Below are 21,082 nucleotides of genomic sequence, written 5' to 3'. Positions count from 1 at the left end.
TTTCTTTCTTTTGGTCTCCTTTTGATGATTCCATTAAATCTTCACAGCTTGTCAGTTCCAATTCTTGTTTCTCCCTGTTTTAATATTTCATTCTCCTTCTGACCTATTCCTGTTCTTGGTTCAACTTCCTTTGGCACCATGTTTTGTCCAGGATGGCTTGTTGCTTTGATCATTTATAAGTATTCTAAATTTACTTGTAATTTTCTGCTTTCTTTTTCCTTATGGTGCAATTCATTGCTCTTATCTCTTAGTAATAATAGTAATCATTTATATTTGCATAGTGTTTTACAGTATAAAAAGTACATTTACTTGCATTATCTTATTTAATTTTTAAAACAGTCTCATGAGGTACTATATTCTTTTGATGTATGAGGCTTAGTGAGGTTAAATGAATCACAGAGCTAGTCAGTAGCACAATTGGTTTTTTTAAAAATTTTTATTTATTTTTGGCTGTGTTGCATCTTTGTTGCTGCACTCCGGCTTTCTCTAGTTGCGGCGAGCGGAGGCTACTCTTTGTTGTGGTGCACGGGCTTCCCATTGCGGTGGCTTCTCTTGCTGGGAGCACGGACTCCAGACGCGTGGGCTTCAGTAGTTGTGGTTCGCAGACTCAGTACTTGTGGCTTGCGGGCTCTAGAGCGCAGGCTCAGTATTTGTGGCGCATGGGCCCAGTTGCTCTGCGGAATGTGGGATCCTTCTGGACCAGGGCTCGAACCCGTGTCCCCTGCATTGGCAGGCGGATTCTTAAACACTGGGCCACTAGGGAAGCCCACACAGTTGGTTCTTGAGTCTATGTTCTCTGATTCCAAGTTAAGTGTTCATTCCACTATATCACAGTTGCTCCATTAGTACTAACAGTATTTCTTGTTCATAGAAATAAACTCTAAAATGGAGTTAGGTGAGTTCTTCATGTATTTTCTAAAATTAATAAAATATTGCTCCAAAGGTATTATCTTCCCATTCACTTCTCTTGAATTTTCAATCCCTCCCCACTCCCAGCATTTTGAAAGTTTCTCCAAATTAGTACTGTTTTCCAGGAAAAAAAAAAAAAAGTGAATCTATCTCTGAATTTCATTTGCTTTTTCCTTCACTAAACATGTTTTGATGTTCTGATATATTCAAGGCACTGTGCAAAGTGATGTATGCAATAGTCACAGCCCTCAAGGATATTCCAGTTTGAGAAAATACGATATGTACATAAATGTCTTTCAGAAAATGTAGAAAATGTGTCATAAGAAATGTCTAAATAAAGAGTTGTGGGAAGAAGAATATCCACGTAGCTATTCACCAAAATGCTAATAGTCGTTATCTCTGGGGTAGAATTTTTAAGAATTAAAAGTTTTGTTTTGCTTATCTGCAGGTTTTAAGTTTCTAAAAGTAAATATGTATTATTTGTGGAAATGAAAAGGAGGAAACATACTTGATTTTTTAGTGCTAGGGAGTTCAAAGGTGGAACAAGTTCCTTCTTAGAGAGTGTGCTGTGGAAGACAGGCTATGGTGAGGACATTTAAGTTGAAGGGATGTGGGTGGGATGAGCAGCGGTGTGCACTTTGCATGGAGAGAACCACAGTAAACTAAGCATGAAATCAAGAAGATACAGAGTAACTGTGAGAAAGATGAGTAGTTCAGCCTGTCTAGAGACTAGTATGTGGAAGATAGATAGGGTAGGAAATAAAGTTTGTTGGCTAGGGCCTGGCGCTCCTTAAGTGCCAGGTGAGGAGGCCAGCATTTCAGAACTGAGATATTCCTGCAGACTACAACAAACACATCCAATGTGCTGGGGAAGGCTCATGGGGCAGTAATTCTCTAACAGGAGGTAGGACTAAATCAAGATATGAAGGCAGAGCAGAATATTGGCAGGCTATGGTGATAAGAACAGTGGTAGCCTCTGGGCAATCAGTACTTAGCATCAGGAAGGTCAAACAAAGACCTTCCTCTAAGAAGGCCCTGGGGAAGAATGAGAGTGTGAACACAGGAACTAGGCAGTAGTAAATAGGCAAAGTCCCAGGAACTGGAGGGGTAGGTTTTACAGCAATGTGATGACTTAGCAGTGGGGCTGCCATTCAAGGGAAGACTTCATTCTTTTTTTTTTTTTTAAATTAATTAATTAATTTTCGGCTACGTTGGGTCTTCGTTGCTGCACGCGGGCTTTCTCTAGTTGCGGCGAGCAGGGGCTACTCTTTGTTGCGGTGCGCGGGCTTCTCATTGCAGTGGCTTCTCTTGTTGTGTAGCACAGGCTGTAGGTGCGCGGGCTTCAGTAGTCATGGCACGCGGGCTCAGTAGTTGTGGCTCATGGGCTCTAGAGCACAGGCTCAGTAGTTGTGGCACACGGGCTTAGTTGTTCCGCAGCATATGGGATCTTCCCGGACCAGGGATCAAACCTGTGTCCCCTGCATTGGCAGGCAGATTCTTAACAACTGTGCCACCAGGAAGTCCCTGGGAAGACTTCACTCTTAACAATAACAGAGAGAGCAAGGGGCAGAGAGATCAAAGAGGAAGAAATCAGGGAGAGAGACTGGGAAATACATGTGGGAAGAATGATAAAGACAATCCTGAGTCACTATCTTTTCACGCAGGGATTTCTTACATGTTGTAGAGGCAGGTCCTGAAAGTTGAAGCTGAAGACTGGAACCATGAACTGGCCAGCTGTGCACTTTCTAGAAAAATACAGAGACAATACCTTAATTACTGGTATGAACATATAAATATACCTATTTTCTTTCTTGGCTTTGCACATATTTGGACTAGATTCTGTACAGAGCAATTCTTTTTTTTTGCAGTATGCGGGCCTCTCACTGTTGTGGCCTCTCCCATTGTGAACACAGGCTCTGGACGCACAGGCCCAGCAGCCATGGCTCACGGGCCTAGCTGCTCTGCGGCATGTAGGATCTTCCCAGACCGGGGCACGAACTCGCGTCCCCTGCATCGGCAGGCGGACTCTCAACCACTACGCCACCAAGGAAGCCCTGTACAGAGCAATTTTAAAAGCAGGTATAAGCTCCAAGCTACTACTACTAAATTGGCATTTTCTTTCACTGTTTCAATTATTATCAAATATTACTTCGCAACTCTAGGTATACCTTTAGGCCTACATGGACTCCCATTTTATTCTTATTTTCTAGAGTCAGAGATCATGCCTGATCACTCTAGTGGCCTTCAGTGGTAGACAGGGTTTGAGGTTTAGGCCTCACTGCAGCAAAACCTTTAATTAATTTTAGGGAAGCCAAACATTAAGTACTTGCTGAGCCTTCCAATTCTCGCCTTCTTGCAGTATGATGTCCTGTAGAGGTGTTCTTCCCTTTTCCCTTGCGCATGTAGTGGCCGGCTCTGCCACTGCCAGTGTGACCTCTGGCAAGTCCCTAACCTCCCTGAGCCTTAGACTCATCTGTAAATTACGTGCAGGAGTTGAATTATGACTTAAAGATATTACAGCTCTAAACTTCTAGGATCCTGATACAATACTAAATAAACTTCATTAATAGTATAATTAATTACTAAAGTTCCAGAATATTGAGTGCATGGAGAAAAGGCTCTAACTGATAAAACTGTTGGAAACAACTGGGATAAACAAAGAAATTTAAAAAAAAATATTTTTCATTTTTAGTTGCCCACTGTCCCCAACATTTATGTAGTGGAACTAATTAGGCTTTCTATGTTTAAAAATCATAACTTTCTAAAATGCTTCACAACATTGGGGCTTGAGTTAATTGTAGTTCTTTTGAAAGGAAGAATCACATTAATACTGATGATTTTCCTGAATGTTATGACTCTGAATTGATGACAAACCTGTGAGGCACTGATCATAGCTCATTTTGTGATGTGCATGGCTAGGCTATTTTAGAATTGTGGCATTATTCCTAATAAGACATTCCCAATTGGAGAAAGAATGATTCATAGAGAATAAGGTTTAAATGACAAGAGCAATTCCAGAAACAGAGCGGAGAGTGAGATTAGAGAAGACAGGCATCTTCAGAAACGAACGAAGCTTTAGGGGTAGTTGGAAAAGAAGAATGTAAGACAAGTCTTCAAAGAATGGGAGACTGAAATACGATTACCCTACTGCCTAAAGACTAATTTTAATTACATATTAAATACACAAACATTTTGGTGGTGGTGGGGCGTAAAAATGCAGTTTTTACTTCTTTCCCAATCCCTGTTGCTTTTTTTTTTTTTTTTTTGCGGTACGCGGTCCTCTCACTGCTGTGGCCTCTCCCGTTGCCGAGCATAGGCTCCGGACGCGCAGGCTCAGCGGCCATGGCTCACGGACCCAGCCGCTCTGAGGCATGTGGGATCTTTCCGGCCCGGGGCACGAACCCGCTTCCCCAGCATCAGCAGGCGGACTCTCAACCACTGCGCTACCAGGGAAGCCCCAATCCCTGTTTCTTGCTTTCCAGATGTCTCAGGGTTTTCTCCTGTATCGGGCTGAACCAGCCCACCAGGTTCAACTACTCTGCCATCACATCCTAGGTGTGCTTCGGAGCCATGACACACACTAAGAAAGGTAGGGCAGGAGTATGAACATTTAAACTACAGAAAGGAAGAAGAAAGGGAAGGTATACCTGAGACTGATGGAAAGAAAGGGAAGGAAGAGTGCTAGGCCTATGAAAAGAAAGTGCAAGGAAAAGGCAGCGGGGTTGGGGCTGGCTTCACTATCTCTCAATTTGGTACATTGATGGTTCGATTCTGGCGGCAGGGAGGGGCCCCGCTTCCTCAGCATGGTGCTATTGGGCTCTCCCTATTGCAAAAGGGTGGCCAAGGGCTTCCCCGCTGGCACAGTAGTTAAGACTCTGCCTGCCAATGCAGGGGACACGGGTTCGAGCCCAGGTCTGGGAAGATCCCACATGCCGCGGGGCAACTAAGCCTGTGTGCCACAACTACAGAGCCTGCGCTCTAGAGCCCGCGAGCCACAACTACTGAGGCCGCGTGCTACAACTACTGAGACCGAGTGCTACAACTACTGAAGCCCAGGCGCCTAAAGCCTGTGTTCTGCAACAAGAGAAGCCACCGCAAAGAGAAGCCCGTGCACCGCAATGAAGAGTAGACCCAGCTCGCCGCAACTAGAGAAAGCCCGCGTGCAGCAACGAAGACCCAACGCAGCCAAAAATAAAAATAAATAATAAAAAAATTAATTAATAAAAAAAAAGTGTCCAAGTTCTGGAGCCGGTTCTCCACGTAGAGCACAGCACCGGCGCTTTCACTTGGTGGGGAGGTTGGCCCTGCACCCAAGTGTTCCTCGGCCCTCTACTCCTCGCCCTGGAGGGCAGATTACATCATCCCAACTGAGCAGCGTGGCCAGTTTTTCCCATTTCAAACTCCTGCTCTCTTGAACGCCAACTCTGGTTCCTTAAGTAAACCGGGACGGAGCTTAATGTTTCCCCCGCCCCGACTAGCCACGAGAGAGGGCACTCAGGATGCGCCTCATTTTAGCAAAGAGGCTATTAAATGACCCAGGGCGCTACTTTTTCTCACATTTACGGCTACAGCTACACAGGAACACACGGCGACCCAAGCTCTTGGCTGCGCCAAGACTCTCAGCGAAACACACGCGCCAAACGCGGCCCGAAGCATCCTCAGCTGAGCCCGGTGAGCGACCTGAGGAGGAAAACGGTGGATGTCAAAGGGCTACTCCAGCATGCCGCGCCTGCGCAGTCACTAGGCAGCGCCCCCCCGCGGGGCGTGCTCGTAACGCTGCGCACCCTATCAGACGGCCGCAGGGAGCGCGCCCGCGGCCTCGCCCTCTCTCGTCCCTCCCCTCTCTAGTCTCCGTCGGGGCTTAGACTGAGGCTCGGAGACCTAACGCTCCACTCTGCGCCCCCGCGGGCCCCCACGCCCTCTGGTGCGCGTGCGCAGAGGCGGCCCGCAGGGCGAGGGCGCGAGGGGAGGGCGGGCGTACGTCCTTGCGTGCGTCTCAGGCAGCGCGCACGCCGGCGTGAGAGGGCACGGGGAAAAGGTGGCTTTGGCCGGGGCGGCTCGGCTTCCTGTGGCTATGTAGCTGAGCTCGTCGGCTCCGGGTCCTCCTTCGCTGCCATCGCCGCGTCCTAGCGCGGAGCGGCTGCTCGCGAGGGATACTGTCTTCACGCCCGCCGCTCTCCCTCGACGGCTGAGCTTGCTTGCTCGCCCGTGGGAGCGTCCCGGCCGAGCAGCCCTGAGGGGGGAGGGGAGGCCATTTTGTCCCGACCGACTCCCCGGAACCGGGCGGAGCGGCTGGGAGAGGCTGCGGAGCCGCGGTCGCCGCCCTCGGAGGCACCGGACGCTTCCACCGTCGGGGCTTCCTCGACGAGGCTGTTCCTAGGTCGCCCGCGCCCTCTCGAGCCCTCCTTTTTCCCACGCTTTCCCGGTCCTCCGGCCTGAGAACGCCCGAGAGAGGAGGAGTTGGCCGTAGTGAGAGGGACCGATCCCTTGGGGCCGCCGGCGGCGAGAGCCTGTGCCGCTCCTCCCAATGGCGAAGAAGACGTACGACCTGCTTTTCAAGCTGCTCCTGATAGGGGACTCGGGAGTGGGGAAGACCTGCGTCCTTTTTCGTTTTTCGGATGATGCCTTCAATACCACCTTTATTTCCACCATAGGTAAGACCTGTGGGAGGGTGGTGTGCGGTCTCTGCATCTGCAAACCGTTTCTTTTATTCCAGACATCTTGCTTCCAGTAATATACGCCTTTGTTTCAGTGATTCTGATTCCAGGCGACAGACCCAAGTTACTGTTTGAATCGGCATCGAGCTTTCTGGGGCGGGGTCTTCCCAAGCTTTGCATCCGGTCTTTTGCTTTCAAGTCTCTCACTCTGCTCGGTGCCTGCTGTTACAAAATATGCAGCATTAACAGCGTTCCAGAATCCTATTTCTTTAAGCGTCTGGATTGGCTTTTTCCATGTTTGTGTGGCGTTACTAGCTGTACGATATTTGTAAGGGATTTATTTTGGTGGTTGGGACTGAAGCACTAGGAGTCATTTGGTAAAGGCCTGGATTCATACTTCAGGGCAAAGAAGATTCCATATGGTCTTAAAGTAAACTTGAGGATTTGTGTGAGGAATAATTAAGGCAAATTAGAAGGGAAAAGTGAGTTGCTCGGCGTTGACTAATCCATTGATGTGTCAAACAATCGGAGGCTCTTCGTGCTTGGGGTGGGACTCTCTGGCATGTTTGCTCACAGAGCTGTTCGAGACATCAACAGAAGCAGTAATCTAATGGAGACGATCAGCTTCTGTCCTCGAACCCGAAAAAATGAAGTTCTCCCTTCTGTTTACGCTAGAATTTACAGGGAAGTGTCTTGCCAGTCATAGCCTTGGGACTTCTAATGTACTTTTCACCTCATGTTTCAGAATTATTTAGTGTGAAAATAAGAGCTAAAGATTGACCTTTTAAATCGGTTTCCCGTTTAGGAAAAGAAAAGGGAACGCTCTAGGAAAGTCCCATTTGACTCTGCTGAGACAATTTAGTGCATTAACACGAATTGTGTTAAATGGGTTGTATGCAAAATCCGTTTTTTCCCCCCCACACAATAAATATTTTAAAGGACACATAGTTGTCTCTGTCACTTGGGGCCCAGAACACAGCGTTGGGGCAGTGCAATGAAACCCATTTTTAAGTGTAACTAGTTTTATACTAAGATGAGTTTTTAAAAAAGCAACTGTAGTCTTTGAACTCTGGTAGTTGTCACAATTAAGCTGATTTCAAACAGTTTATAGCATTTGGAATCGTTGATTTGGATTTCTTGTGATAAATATTTGTCAGCTACTTAATTCATTCTCATAAAACAAATTTTACTGAATTTAAATTGGGCAAGTGATCATTTAAACTACGTTTTGATTTTACTCCCTTTTTTGGGGGGAGGGGGTCATTGTAATTATTTCCTGAGTGTCATACTGCTCTCTAGACCTGTCATAAATTTCACGAAACTTAGAACTTGTTCTCTGCCTGTGGGTTAGCACTTCCTACCACTATGTTTACTTTTAATATTCCACTTTTAGCTGTATCTGGGTGGGTCAGGTAGTTAGATAGTTCAGTAAACATTTATTGAGCACCTAATGCTAGGCACTGTTTTAGGGACTGGGGATACATAAGTGAACACAATAGACCTTTTAAGGAGCAGTCTAGTGAGGACAATCACAATAGAGTGTGGAAAGTGCTACAGTGGGGGTAAGCATGGGAAGGAGGGGTGACTAGTCCAAATTAGGTGCTTGCATGGAGATGGTGTCTAAAATGAAGTCTGAAGGACAGATAGGAATTGGAACACGGGTGGGGTAGGGCCTTTCTGGAAAAGGGAGCATTGAATAAACCTGTAGTAAGATCAGGGATTTAATTCACGTGGTCAACTTTAACCTTTCATTGAGAAGGGTAGGGGGTGGAGGGTAGGAAGCAAAACATTAACTCCATCTACTCTTGTCTTTTTTAATGAGTGCATACCCTCAACTAAAGCCCAATCATGTAAGATAATGACATAATCTTCTTGTGTAGTCTTTCTTTTTTACTTTTTTTTTTTTTTTTGGCTGCCCCGCAAGACTTGTGGGACCTTAGTTCCCTGACCAGGGATTGAACCTGCGCCCTCTGCAGTGAAAGCTGGGAGTCCTAACCACTGAACCGCCAGGGAATTCCTTGTGTAGTCTTTTTACTAGGGAAAATGTGTAGTAATTTAGGATCAAACCTGCTGGGTTGGAATCCTAGTTCCACAGGTTACTAGTTAGGGAACTTTGGCAAGTTAATTAATCTCTGTCTGCTTGTTTCTTCTTTAAATAGTGTTAATAATAGGACCTATCACATAAGGTAGTTGTGAGGATTTTATGGGTCATTGAGAGCAAAGCACCTAGCGTGGTGCGAGGCACACTGTAGGAGCACAGTGCATGCATATTAGCTGTATGTGGAACTTGTGACCCTTCTGCTGCTGAAGTGAGGCAGAACAAGGTACTTTATGGATTGAATGCCCTGCATGCAGTGTTCACACAAATATTTGTTAGTGCTCTGCTAAACAATTTCACTTTAGATTCTGAAACTTTAATATTCTGATATAAAAGTGTGATATGTATGATATTTTGATATATAAGATATATTGAACAGTGTAAGCTGAGAAATGGATAAATACATGGGTGTAAAATTCTGAGTACAGCTCCAACACATTGCATGTATTAGCTCTGTGTGCAGGTTTTAGAAGTCTGCTGGCATCTTAACACCAGTGCATCCAAAAGAAATATAATGTGAGTCACATAGATAATATTTTTTAGTAGCCACATTTAAAAAGTAAAAGAAGTATTTAATACTAATTTTAACTCATGTTATCCAGTCTTATAATTTTATTATGTAATCAAGATTAAAAAATAGTTGAGACATTTTACATTCTTTTTCTCCAGAGTGTATGTTATATTTACAGCTCATCTCAATTTAGATTAAGCACATTTCAGGTGCTGAGTGTGGCTAGTGCTGCCATATTGGACAATGCATGTTTGAACAGTATAAACTAGCCAGTTGGCTAATGTGCAGATGATTAGAGATACTTGGAATGTGTACTACTTTTAGGACATTTTAAATTTCATCAGTTGACTAGGATGTTTTTTTGTTTTGCTTTGCTTTTTAAAAAATCTAGAGCACTCTCTAATTATGAATGATACTGAAATTTGAGTTGTCACTTGATTGTTAAAACCTCTTGAGGTTTGGACAGAAGTAGTTACCTTGCAGGTGTTCAGTAGGGCCAAACTGCCGGTATAACGCTGGCCCTCATTATTTTAGGCACAGTCATTTCAGTTACTTATTGGCTATTGATTCTTGGAAGAAATAATTTTTATAGGCTTATGGTGCTTACTTACAGTGCTTACACAGACTACCGTATTTAAAATTTTCTGTATATTTTCACTTCCCACACATCTGTGTCAGAAATTGTGTATGATGTTTATGGTCAGATTTATTGCAGACAGAGTTGTAAAAACAAATTACTGGTATGTTCCACACTCACCAATCGCAAAGTGAATCCAAGGGCACTGGAATATATAAGCTGCACAAGGACAGAGGGCTTTGTCTTTTAGCTGATAGATGCTAAGCACCTAGAAGAGTCCCTGCATTTAATGGGTGCATGGTAAATAGTGAATGAAGGCAGGCAGACAGACAGTAAGTATAATCAGCATCCTCTAGAATTGGCTAGTTTTATTTTAACATTTCTTGTCTACCTACTTTCTGAGCATTAAATATGTGAAGTAGATTGAGGTCAGATTTTACATAAGAAAATCAGCTGTTTGGCTAATAGAGTAATTTTAGGGTAAAACTGGTCTTGGAAATTCAGATTGTTGAAGTATTTGCTAAAGAGAGTTACTAGTTTTGGATGAGCAGATTTCATTGGTTTATTTGGCTATAACCCTGTTGGCAGTATGAGCTCAGGAAAGCATTACCCTTTTCGTGATATGGTAGGTACTTGGACTCGTCCCAAAGCAGAAATTTTTAGTGGGCTGTTTTACTGAAAGTGCTGTCTTTTGGTGTTGTTAATCCTCCCTCCACCCCTCGACTTCATATTACTTTTTCTGTTAGGACTGTCTTTCACTGGGAAACGGAGTCTCTGGGTTCCATGTAAAAAATTAAATTGGTGGGCTTCCCTGGTGGCGCAGTGGTTGAGAGTCCGCCTGCCGATGCAGGGGACATGGGTTCGTGCCCCGGTCCGGGAGGATCCCACATGCCGCGGAGCGGCTGGGCCCGTGAACCATGGCCGCTGAGCCTGCACGTCTGGAGCTTGTGCTCCGCAACGGGAGAGGCCACAACAGTGAGAGGCCCGCATACCGAAAAAAAAAAAAATTAAATTGGTAAAGGCTCTTGCCTCTGGGAGAGGTATAAAATGAACACACCCTTTTTGTTGTCTTTCTGAGTGTTTTTACTAAGCGTTGGAAGAGTAGGATGGTTCCACTAACATGCATTTAAGAATTGGTTTATTTAATTGAAATGAGCCCATTTTATATGAGAGGCTGCTTTTTAGAGAATTGAGCAAAACCTTTTTCATATTAAACGTGACAGGACTTTGCTGTGACACCCAGGCAATGGCTCATGCTGCAGGAATGCCAGCGTGCCCAATGAATTTTTCTTTAAAAAAAAAAAAATTATTTATTTATTTATTTATTTTTGACTGTGTTGGTCTTCGCTGCGGTGCGCGGGCTTCTCATTGAGGTGGCTTATCTTATTGCAGAGCTCCCACTCTAGGCGCGCGAGCTCAGTAGTTGTGGCATGTGGGTTCGGTAGTTGTGGCTCACGGGCTTGAGAGCACAGGCTCAGTAGTTGTGGCGCATGGGATTACTTGCTCTGCGGCACGTGGGATCTTCCCGGACCAGGGCTCGAACCTGTGTCCCCCACATTCCCAACTACTGCACTACCAGGGAAGCCCGCCTAAGGAATTTCTTTCATTTGAACTTGTATTTTTAGGATTGATTAAGAACTATCCCGAGATTTTCCCAAAGAAGATACAAAGGGCCAGTAAACACATGAAAAGATGTTCAACATCACTAATCATTAGGGAAATGCAAATCAAAACCACTATGTGACGTTACTTCACATCCATTAGGATGACTGACATCAAAAATTAACTTTGGGAAAAAAAAAAAGAACTTTGTCATAGACTTATCTGTTCGAGTCCCTGCTTTCAGTTCTTTTGGGTATATACCTGGAAGTGGCATTGCTAGATCATACCATAATTCTATTTTTAATTTTTTGGGAAACCACCATATTGTTTTCCACAGTGGCTGCACAGTTTTATGTTGCCATAGCACTGCACCAGGGTCTTATTTCTCCGCATCCTCATCAACACTTGTTATTGTCTGTTTAGTAGCATTATTCACAGTAGCCGAAAGGTGGAAACAACCCAAATGTGCATAGACCAATGAATGGATACACAAGATGTAGCATATACATACAATGGAATATTATTGAACCTTAAAAAGGAGTGAAATTCTGATAGATTTTACAACATGGATAAACACTGAAAACACTATGCTAAGTGAAACAGGCCAGACACAAATAGACAAATACTGCATAAAATCATTTATGTGAGGTACCTAGAATAGGTCAATTCATAGAGAAAGTAGAATAGTGGTTACCAGGGCCTGGGGACTGGGTAATGGGAAGTTATTGGCTAATGTGTACAGAATTTCAGTTAGTGGGGAATTATTGCTTAAAGGGTACAGAGTTTCAGTTTGGGAAGATAAAAAAGTTTTGGAGATGGATAGTGGTGATGGTTGCACAGCAGTGTGAATATATTTAATGCCACTGAATTGTATACTTAGAAATGGTTAACATGCACAGAAGGACAAATACTGCATGATTCCATTTATATGAGGTATTTAAAGTTGTCAAATTCATAGAAACAGAAAGTAGAATAGTAGAAAGTAGAATGATAGTCTCCCAGGGACTGGGGGGAGGGGGAAATGGGGAGTTGTTTAATGGATAGAGTATAGTTTTAGTTTTATGAGCTGAAGAAGTTTTGGAGATCTGTTGTGTATCAATGCAAATACACTTAACACTACTACACTATACACTTAAAACTGGTTAAGTTGGTATATTTTTATGTTATGTGTTTTTTTTACTGAAATTTAAAAAATGGTTTAAATGGTCAATTTTATGTTACGTATATTTTACTACCAAAAAGCCCCCAAAAAACTCTTTGCCACTTGACACAGCTCTCTAAAAGGGCATTTAATCACAGACAGCCCCTCACTTTTCATGTGATAACTACTGTTAACCAGTGGTCATTGAGTCAAGAGGATCCTTTAAGGTACTTTCCCATGCTTTATTATTACCGGTCTGTACTTTCAGATACTGAAGGCAGGTTTGTCTTTTTGTTGTGTGTATCTACATAGATCTCCTTGGAATATTAATACAGGAAAATACCCTAATATGAATTTTTTTTTCCTTTTTTTAGCATGTTGGGTCTTAGTTGCTGGGCGCAGGCTTCTCTAGTTGCAGTGAGCAGAGTGGGGGGGCTGCTGTTCGTTGCGGTGCGTGGGCTTCTCATTGCAGTGGCTTCTCTTGTTGCAGAGCACAGGCTCTAGGCGGGCAGGCCTCAGTAGTTGTGGCACGTGGGCTCAGTAGTTGTGGCTCGTGGGCTGTAGAGCTCAGGCTCAGTAGTTGTGGCGCACAGGCTTTGTTGCTCCGCAGCATGTAGGATCTTCTGGACCAAGGATCAAACCCATGTCGCCTGCATTGGCAGGCGGATTCTTATCCACTGCACCACCAGGGAAACTGAGTCAGGAAACTGAGACTGATGAGGGGAGGTAACTTGCAGAAGATTATATGGCTAATTAGTGAAAGAGTTTTGACTAAAATCCACATCCAATCCTGTTCATGGCTGTGTTTCTCATCCTGAGAATTTCATTGTTTTGTTTGAAAAAATTAATGATAGGGTCATTCTCCTACTCATCAGTTTTAATTTGAAAAGTGGAGTTACAGTGGTTTATTGTTGTTTTGTCTTTGTTTTGACAGAAGTGGGAAAGTAACAAGTCTCAGCACCAAATACCAAGGGGTTTGTTCAGGTTATTTGTCTTTTGCAAACAGAGCGTAACACAGCAGAGCTGAGCTGATAATGTTAGAAATGATTATTTTATTTTCAAGAATTATCATGTATAATGGTATACGAGATGTGGCAAAGGAAATACTGATATTCCTGTTCGGTTTGTAAAGGGAAAGAATGATAGGAGAAATACTGTCAATCTGTTTCAACTTTTAACAGTACAGAGTTGCCCAGCCAGTGCTGTGATAGCAATTGTGATTAACCGAGAAATAGGGGCTTGTTGAGTTGATTTACAAATAAGAGACTGTTATTTAGCACAAAATATAAATTTGTGAATAGCTAAGAGATCTGCATGGGAAGACTGCTTATGGAGATGGTTCAGTCATAAAGGTAGAGTGTAAAAGAGCTATAAAGTGTTGAGACCATTGTCTGAACCCAAAGACTGATAAAAGTCTTGAAAAGGTCATGGATTTGCTTCCTTCAAAGAGGTGAATATTGGGGGTTAATGGATTAAGTCCTTTAAATTTGGGTAATAAGAAAAGGAATTTGAAAAGATGACTAGAGTAAAATTTTGGTGAAGAAAACTCATCTGAAGGTAAATCTCAAATGAGAAAAAACATTATATTTGAAGATAGTAGTACCATATAGTTTGAGTTACAAACGAAAGTAATTGCTTGATATTTATCCTTCTTTCCAGAGATGAAAAATCATATTTTTGGGGAAAACAGCAACTGGTGATGGAACACTAAGTTTCCAGCAAACAGAGCATCCAAGGTTGTAAAACATTAGAAAATGGAAAGAAACATTATTCTGGAGACCCAAAAAGTACAATGTAGCAAAATCAGAACAGAGGACAGTATTGATTTGTTTCTTTCATATCAGTAGCAGTGCTTACGCAGGCTTTTTTAAATTGACATTTTTATTAAGGCAGTTGTAGATTCACATGCAGTTGTAAAAAGCAGTACAGAAGGATCCCTTGTACACTTTGCCCAGTTTCTCCTAATGGTAACATTTTGTGAAACTGTGGTATAATATCACAACCAGGATATTGTCATCTGTTACAGCACACCAGTCTTACTCAAATTTCTCTAGTTTTACTTGTACTCATTTGTGTGTGTATGAAATTCACTACAGTTTTGTCACTTCTGTAGGTTCATGTAGCCACCACCACAGTCAAGATACTGAACAGTTCCAAGAGACAAGGATCCCTTGTGTTCTTTTTTAACTATACCCCTTTCCTCCCTCCACCCCCGCTTCTCTCCTCCAAAAATTTGTCCTCCATTTATAAAATTTTGTCATTCACAAATGTAATATAAATGGAACCATATACGATGTAACCTTTTGGGATTTGCTTTTATTCAGTCGGCTTAATTCCCTGGAGATTCATCCAAGTTGTATGCATCAGTAGTACCTTTTTTATTATTGAGTAGTATTTCATGGTATGCATTCCCCACAGTTTGGTTAACGACTCACCCATTGGGGAACACCTGGGCTGATTCCAGTTTCTGGCTGTTATAAATAAAGCTGCTATGAATTTTTGTGTAGAAGGTTTTGTATGATCATAAATTTTTGTTTCTCTGGGATAAATGCCTAATAGTGCAATTACTGGGTCATATGGTAATTGCATGTTTAGTTTTATAAGAAACTACTGAACTGTTTCTCCAGTGGCTGTGCTATTTTATATTCCTTCAATAGCGTGTGAGTGACCTTGTTTCTCTGCATCTTCACCAGCATTTGGTGGTTTTACTATTTTGTGCTTTAGCTATTCTGATAAGTGTGTAGTAATAATCTCATTGTTGTTTTAAATCGCATTTCCTTGATAGCCAGAGGTGTTGAAAAATCTTTTTATGTTCTTATTTGCCATCTGTGTGTTCTCTGGTGAAATATCTGTTCACGTCAGTTGCCCATTTTCTAATTGCATTCTTTTTTCTTTTTTTTTTTTACTATTGAGTTTCATGAGCTCTTTATACATTTTATTTTATTTATTTGGGTGCGTTGGGTCTTCGTTGCTGCACGCGAGTTGCGGTGAGCGGAGGCTACTCTTCGTTGCAGTGTGCGGGCTTCTCATTGCGGTGGCTTCTCTTCTTGCGGAGCATGGGCTCTAGGCACGTGGGCTTCAATAGTTGTGGCACGTGGGCTTCAGTAGTTGTGGCGCACAGGCTTAGTTGCTCCGTGGCATGTGGGATCTTCCCGGACCAGGGCTTGAACCTGTGTCCCCTGCACTGGCAGGCGAATTCTGAACCACTGCACCACCAGGGAAGTCCCTTGAAAGCTTTTTAAAGTTAATTTTTACCAGTGATGTGTACACATATTTGAAGTTAAGTAAACTGCTAAGAGATTTATAGTAACAAAAAAAGCAGTCTCCTGACTCATTTCCTCTCCATCTTCAGTCCTTTTCTTTAGAAGCATCTTCTACCTCTTCTGTTATATACTCCTATATTTTCAAAATATAAGGTATACAGCCATCTCTTGAGTATTAATATTAGATGGAAATTTTAACCTGTTATAATCTCATCCCACTTTTATCCCAGTTTTTTTTGTTAAATTGATATCCAGTGGTTACGTTAATATGGCCATGTGAATATTCCCTATCAAGCCAAATAGTCTGTTATGACTCTGTTTCCTTTTCTCCGAAGTTGAAAGTTCTCTTTATTTGATTAATTTCCTTTACCCATTAGCAAGTCTTCCTATATCCTTCAACAACCTCTCAGAATGACTTTCTACACAGTCAAGCCATTAGAGATAGATATATATTTCTTCCTGGATGCCTCTCTTCTAGGTCTTTCTCCTTCTTGCTTCCGTTCCCTTAGCCTCTCTCATGTGAGATACTGTTGTTAATTTATCGCCTTGGATCATATCATTCTCTAGTAGCTTCTTGCAAAAAGGGTACATGGCAAAGGACATTTTTTGAGACTTTCCATATTTGATAATGTCTAAATTCTTTCACTCCATCGAAAGTTTGACAGGGCCTAGGGTTCTGGTTTGAAAATAATTTTCCCTTAGGATTTTGAAAGTATTACTTTTGTCTTTTAGCTTCTGATGTTGTTGGCAGGTACAATACCATTCTGATTCTTTTTTTTTTTTTGCGGTACACTGGCCTCTCACCGTTGTGGCCTCTCCCGTTGCGGGACTCCGGATGCGCAGGCTCAGCTCCGGACGCGCAGGCTCAACGGCCATGGCTCACGGGCTCAGCCGCTCCGCGGCATGTGGAATCTTCCCGTTCTGGGGCACGAACCCGCGTCCCCTGCATCGGCAGGCGGACTCTCAACCACTGCGCCACCAGGGAAGCCCTCATTCTGATTATTTATCCATCGTTTATGGCCTAGTTTGTCTCTGTAAGTTTTTAGATTTTTTAATTTTTTTGAATTCCTGGTAACAGATCATGTACCTTAGTGGGTGGGTCTTTTTAAAAATAAATCTATCATTCTCGATACTTGGTGGGCCTTTCCAGGTCCTTAACTTCTTCACGTTTTCTTACATTTTTTCCTCCTGTGATTTTCTTCCCTTTTTTTTCTGTTTTTAGTTGGATGTTGGACTTCCTGGATTGATTGTATAATTTTCTATTTTCTAGCTTTGCTAATTCGTTCTTTCTGGGAGATTTCTTTGACTTTATCTTTTAACTTTTCTATTGAAGATTTTATTTCAGCTGTAGTATGTTTAAATTTCTAGTGCTTTTTCTGCTTTATTCCTTAAAATTTGTTTTTTAAGCATTCTGTTCCTGTTTTATAAATACGGTATCTTTCTTGGAAGATAGGTTTTTTGACATTTTCTTCTTGACTCTCTTTTTCCTTCAAGTTTTCCATACCCATGTTTGTTTTATTCTGTATTTTATTTTAGAGGCCTTTCTCAAATGATTGGTGATTTCAGGACATACGTTCATAATTAAGAATGGGTCGTTGAATCAGCTGCACTTCAATAAGATTTTTTTAAAAAGTGCCAAAAAAAAAAAGAATGGGTCTTTGAAAAGATGTTCGTGAGCTTTGTAAACATGGGTGGGGCTTTTTAATCTCCCTGGTTTTAGATTCATCTCCACACTCCACTGAACCTCTTGTTCCTGAATTCAGAGTGTGTCAGTTTCACATTTTCTAGAGAATAAATCTTTAGACTCCTGCTAGGTCTTGAGGAGTGGTAATATCTGGTTATGTGAAATGGAGGCTACGTCTTGGGGTGTCCTTATATAAACCTTCAATCAGCCTTTACTTTCTGCCTGGTACCTAATACCTCCTATTGCTAAACCTCCTATTTAGACGTGAATTGGCTTGCTCCTCATTGGTATCTTCTTCAGTGGGTTCTGAGGTCATAAACTTCTTCATCTATTGTGGTTAGTTACAGTGTCTCTCCATTTGTAAACTCTTTATATTTCTTGTTTTCCTTGAAGTTTTGGTGTGATTTTGGAGAGAAGGGGTCAGAAAGATTTTTCTCTTCTAGTTTAACTGGAATTTGAAGTAATTTTTGACTCCAAATGATTTTTGACTCCACTTTTTAACTCATAAATAACATCCAGTAGGATTAGGGATGGACGATACTTTGCTACTGTTCTTGTAAATATCTAGTCCATCCTCAAAATACTGATATTTTTGTTATTTAGGATAGTCAAATGAATGTAGTAGGGAATCAGAGTATTCACAACAGCACCATTTAAAGGAAAGAGCTTTAATTTAGATGTATAATTCTTGGCTGATTTACTTGGGGGAAAGGGAGAGTATTTTTTGCTTTTTGAACAGAGTATGACTGTAGTCTTAAATTTCAGTCTTTTGCTCTCGATGTATACTATTTTATAGAATACTGACCAACAAATGATTCAGCAAACTCATAATCTGTCAGAGGATTGCAGTGGGTCCTATATATTATAGCACTTGGCATTGAATGATAAGGTATCGCCCGCTTGATTTTTAGCTGGTTTGAAACCTACTAGTAAACATTTTTCCCTACAAAGTGTGAGTAGAGTTAGTCTACCTCTTTGTATATTCTCAGTCTTACTAACTTTGCCTTCCTTAAATTAGACATTAATGGTTACGTGTGAATTTTTAAAAATCCAGTAGTGTCTTTTTGCATATTTTTGTGTGTGGGAATATATATTCAGCATAATAAATGGACAAGAGTGCTGTGGAAGGTAAATATAATATCAAAATAACTGTTCAAGTGTTAGCTCTTTGCTTAAGTGAGTAAGAATTCTGAAAACTTTTTTCTTCTTTTGCAAAGTTTCAGACCTACAGGAAAGATACTTATTATAATGAATCCTCTTATATCCTTCCTCTAGATTCACCAATTGCCAATATTTTGCTACATTTGCTTTTATGTCTCTTTAGATAGTTTATTTTGTGTATGAAGTGGTGTCTGATTCAAAATAGATTAAAGATTTGTGTGCCATAGTCATTTTTCAAAAATAAAGTAGGAAATTAAGCTATAAGCCTTTGCACTTGCCGTTGAGGTTTTACAATGTGTCAGGCACTCTCTGTGAGCGCCAGAGATGCAGTGGTGAGTAGTACAACTTGGTGCCTATCCTTGTGGTGTTTAAGTTCTAGTGGAGAATTTTGAAAAGTGCACCAAAATACCACTACTTTCTCAGCACCTAAGTTAGAATCTGATTCTCAATATCTTTGCTGCTCTTCTAAGACATTTCATATTTGTGGGAAATACAAGCTTTATGCCCTTTACTGTTTTGTCTTACAAAGTTATGTTTGCTATACCTCATGAAAGAAAGTTTTGTTTTGTTTTTTTTAAGATACAGAATTTTAAACAGTCAGGTGGAAACACTTACATGTATCTAGAGATTAGTCTTCCATTAACCTCTGAACATAATCCAGATGAAAACAAATAGTATATTCACAAATCACCTAAATTAAAGCCACACATAGTACTTAGTGTTTTCTTAGTGCCTTACTGACTTTGTTTTTTAATTCCATTTTATTAGACCCTGAAGAAGCAGCAGACTTTTGTTTTTATGCAGGTGACATGTCCAGCCAGCAGAAATGAGACGAGATAGACATATAGGTAGGAGAACTGAAAACTAAGACAAAGATTAAAGATTGTATTACCATACGATACAGTTACAGATTTGTGAATTGATGATTATGGCCAATGAGAAGTTCCTTTTTTTTTCTGGGCCGTGCCGCACAGCTTGCGAGGTCTTAGTTCCCCGACCAGGGGTTGAATGCCGGCTGTGACAGTGAAAGCACTGAGTCCTAATCACTGGACCACCAGGGAATTCCCTAGAAGTTCTTTTATCTTCTGTAGTCTCTGTTGAAGTAGAAAGTTTGATATATTTTGGAGACATAATAAAAAATGAGTTTTGTTGCCTTATGTATGTATAATCAGAGTTTGACTTTTGTGGAATAATTTTTCCACAAGATGCTAGATAAATGCTTTATTATAATAAAATGAAATTATTTCTTGTATTCAGAAAGAATTTTAAAAATTGGGATGCATCGATGGAAAAGTGAAGCCTGAGGGTGAATATAATCCAAACAAAATTATGAGCTTGGATGAGGTAAATTTAAGATTTACTCACTAGTTCTCAAGTATTAGGATTGTTGGAGGATTATCCTTTAAAATGTGAGTGAACCAGTTTTGGGGGATAAATATAAGGATTTTTTTTTCATATTGAATGAAACATTTACAGAAGTAATTTCTCTATTTTAAATGGATTCAAAAAGGGTCTCCACAGATTTGTGAATGTCAGGACCATAAATAGCATCTTAATGAAACTGGCTTAAACCTAAGCTCTAAGATGGACTTCCAGGAAGTCAGCCATGCTCTTAACTTAATATGCCTCCCTCAAGAATAGTGGGCTGGGCTTCTCTGGTGGCGTAGTGGTTGAGAGTCCGCCTGCCGATGCAGGGGACACGGGTTCGTGCCCTGGTCTGGGAAGATCCCACATGCCGTGGAGCGGCTGGGCCCGTGAGCCATGGCCGCTGAGCCTGCGTGTCCGGAGCCTGTGCTCCGCAACGGGAGAGGCCACAACAGTTAGAGGCCCGCGTACCGCAAAAAAAAAAAAAAAAAAAAAGAATAATGGGCTTTTTGGATAAGTCAGACAGGGTTTAGCAGTTTGTATTTCTCTGTACAATAAAATATTCTAATAAAAGTGTTTAATAGTAATATCTTATATAACACAGGTAACTATAAATTAAGCAACAGATGGACAGTTTCCTTTTTGGGGTATTTGTGACTGATGATCAATGGGTGCTTAAGGGAATAAAAATAATTTCATTGTTAACCTGATACACTCAAATAACTAATTTTTACACTATAATATCACAACTTCCCCCTCTAATTTTTTTTCTTTTTCTTTTTTTAAAAATACGCACACAGTCCTCTTGCATGTGTATTTAGGGGTGGGATTGCTGGGTCATGGTGTATGCATATATTTAGCTTTGGTAGGTACTAGCTTTCACACATAGTACTGAACGATTTTACAAAGTGGTCCTATCAATTTTGGTTCATCTTTTTTTTTAAAATTTATTTTTATGTATTTATTTTTGGCTGCCTTGGGTCTGCATTGCTGTGCATGGGCTTTCTCTAGTTGCAGCGAGGGGGCTACTCTTCATTGCAGTGCTTGGGCATCTCATTGTGGAGCACAGGCTCGGCATGTGGGCTTCAGTAGTTGTGGCGAGTGGGCTCAGTAG

The 21,082-nt window shown here is 41.6% G+C and overlaps 2 protein-coding genes and 1 long non-coding RNA gene across 4 annotated transcripts in view; 2 read left to right on the top strand and 1 right to left on the bottom strand.

The window, feature by feature from the left end:
* DTNB (dystrobrevin beta) overlaps nt 1–21,082 on the bottom strand; it is a 608,309-nt gene that overhangs the window by 524,590 nt on the left and 62,637 nt on the right. The gene's annotated exons all lie outside the window — the stretch shown is intronic.
* The window catches only part of RAB10 (RAB10, member RAS oncogene family), a 75,276-nt gene continuing 60,095 nt past the window's right edge, over nt 5,902–21,082 (top strand). The window contains exon 1 of the mRNA XM_004268104.3: nt 5,902–6,563. Coding sequence (XP_004268152.1) covers nt 6,437–6,563 — 127 coding nt within the window. The 5' untranslated portion in view covers nt 5,902–6,436. The remainder of the gene's footprint in view (nt 6,564–21,082) is intronic.
* Nucleotides 6,625–21,082, top strand: part of LOC125960758 (uncharacterized) — a 45,957-nt gene continuing 31,499 nt past the window's right edge. For both annotated transcript variants that reach the window (XR_007470752.1, XR_007470751.1), the window contains exon 1: nt 6,625–19,947. This is a non-coding gene — a long non-coding RNA (uncharacterized LOC125960758). The remainder of the gene's footprint in view (nt 19,948–21,082) is intronic.

Source organism: Orcinus orca, chromosome 13 (genome assembly GCF_937001465.1).
Source record: "Orcinus orca chromosome 13, mOrcOrc1.1, whole genome shotgun sequence".
NCBI lineage: Eukaryota > Metazoa > Chordata > Mammalia > Artiodactyla > Delphinidae > Orcinus > Orcinus orca.
This window is presented reverse-complemented; position numbering and strand designations above follow the sequence as displayed.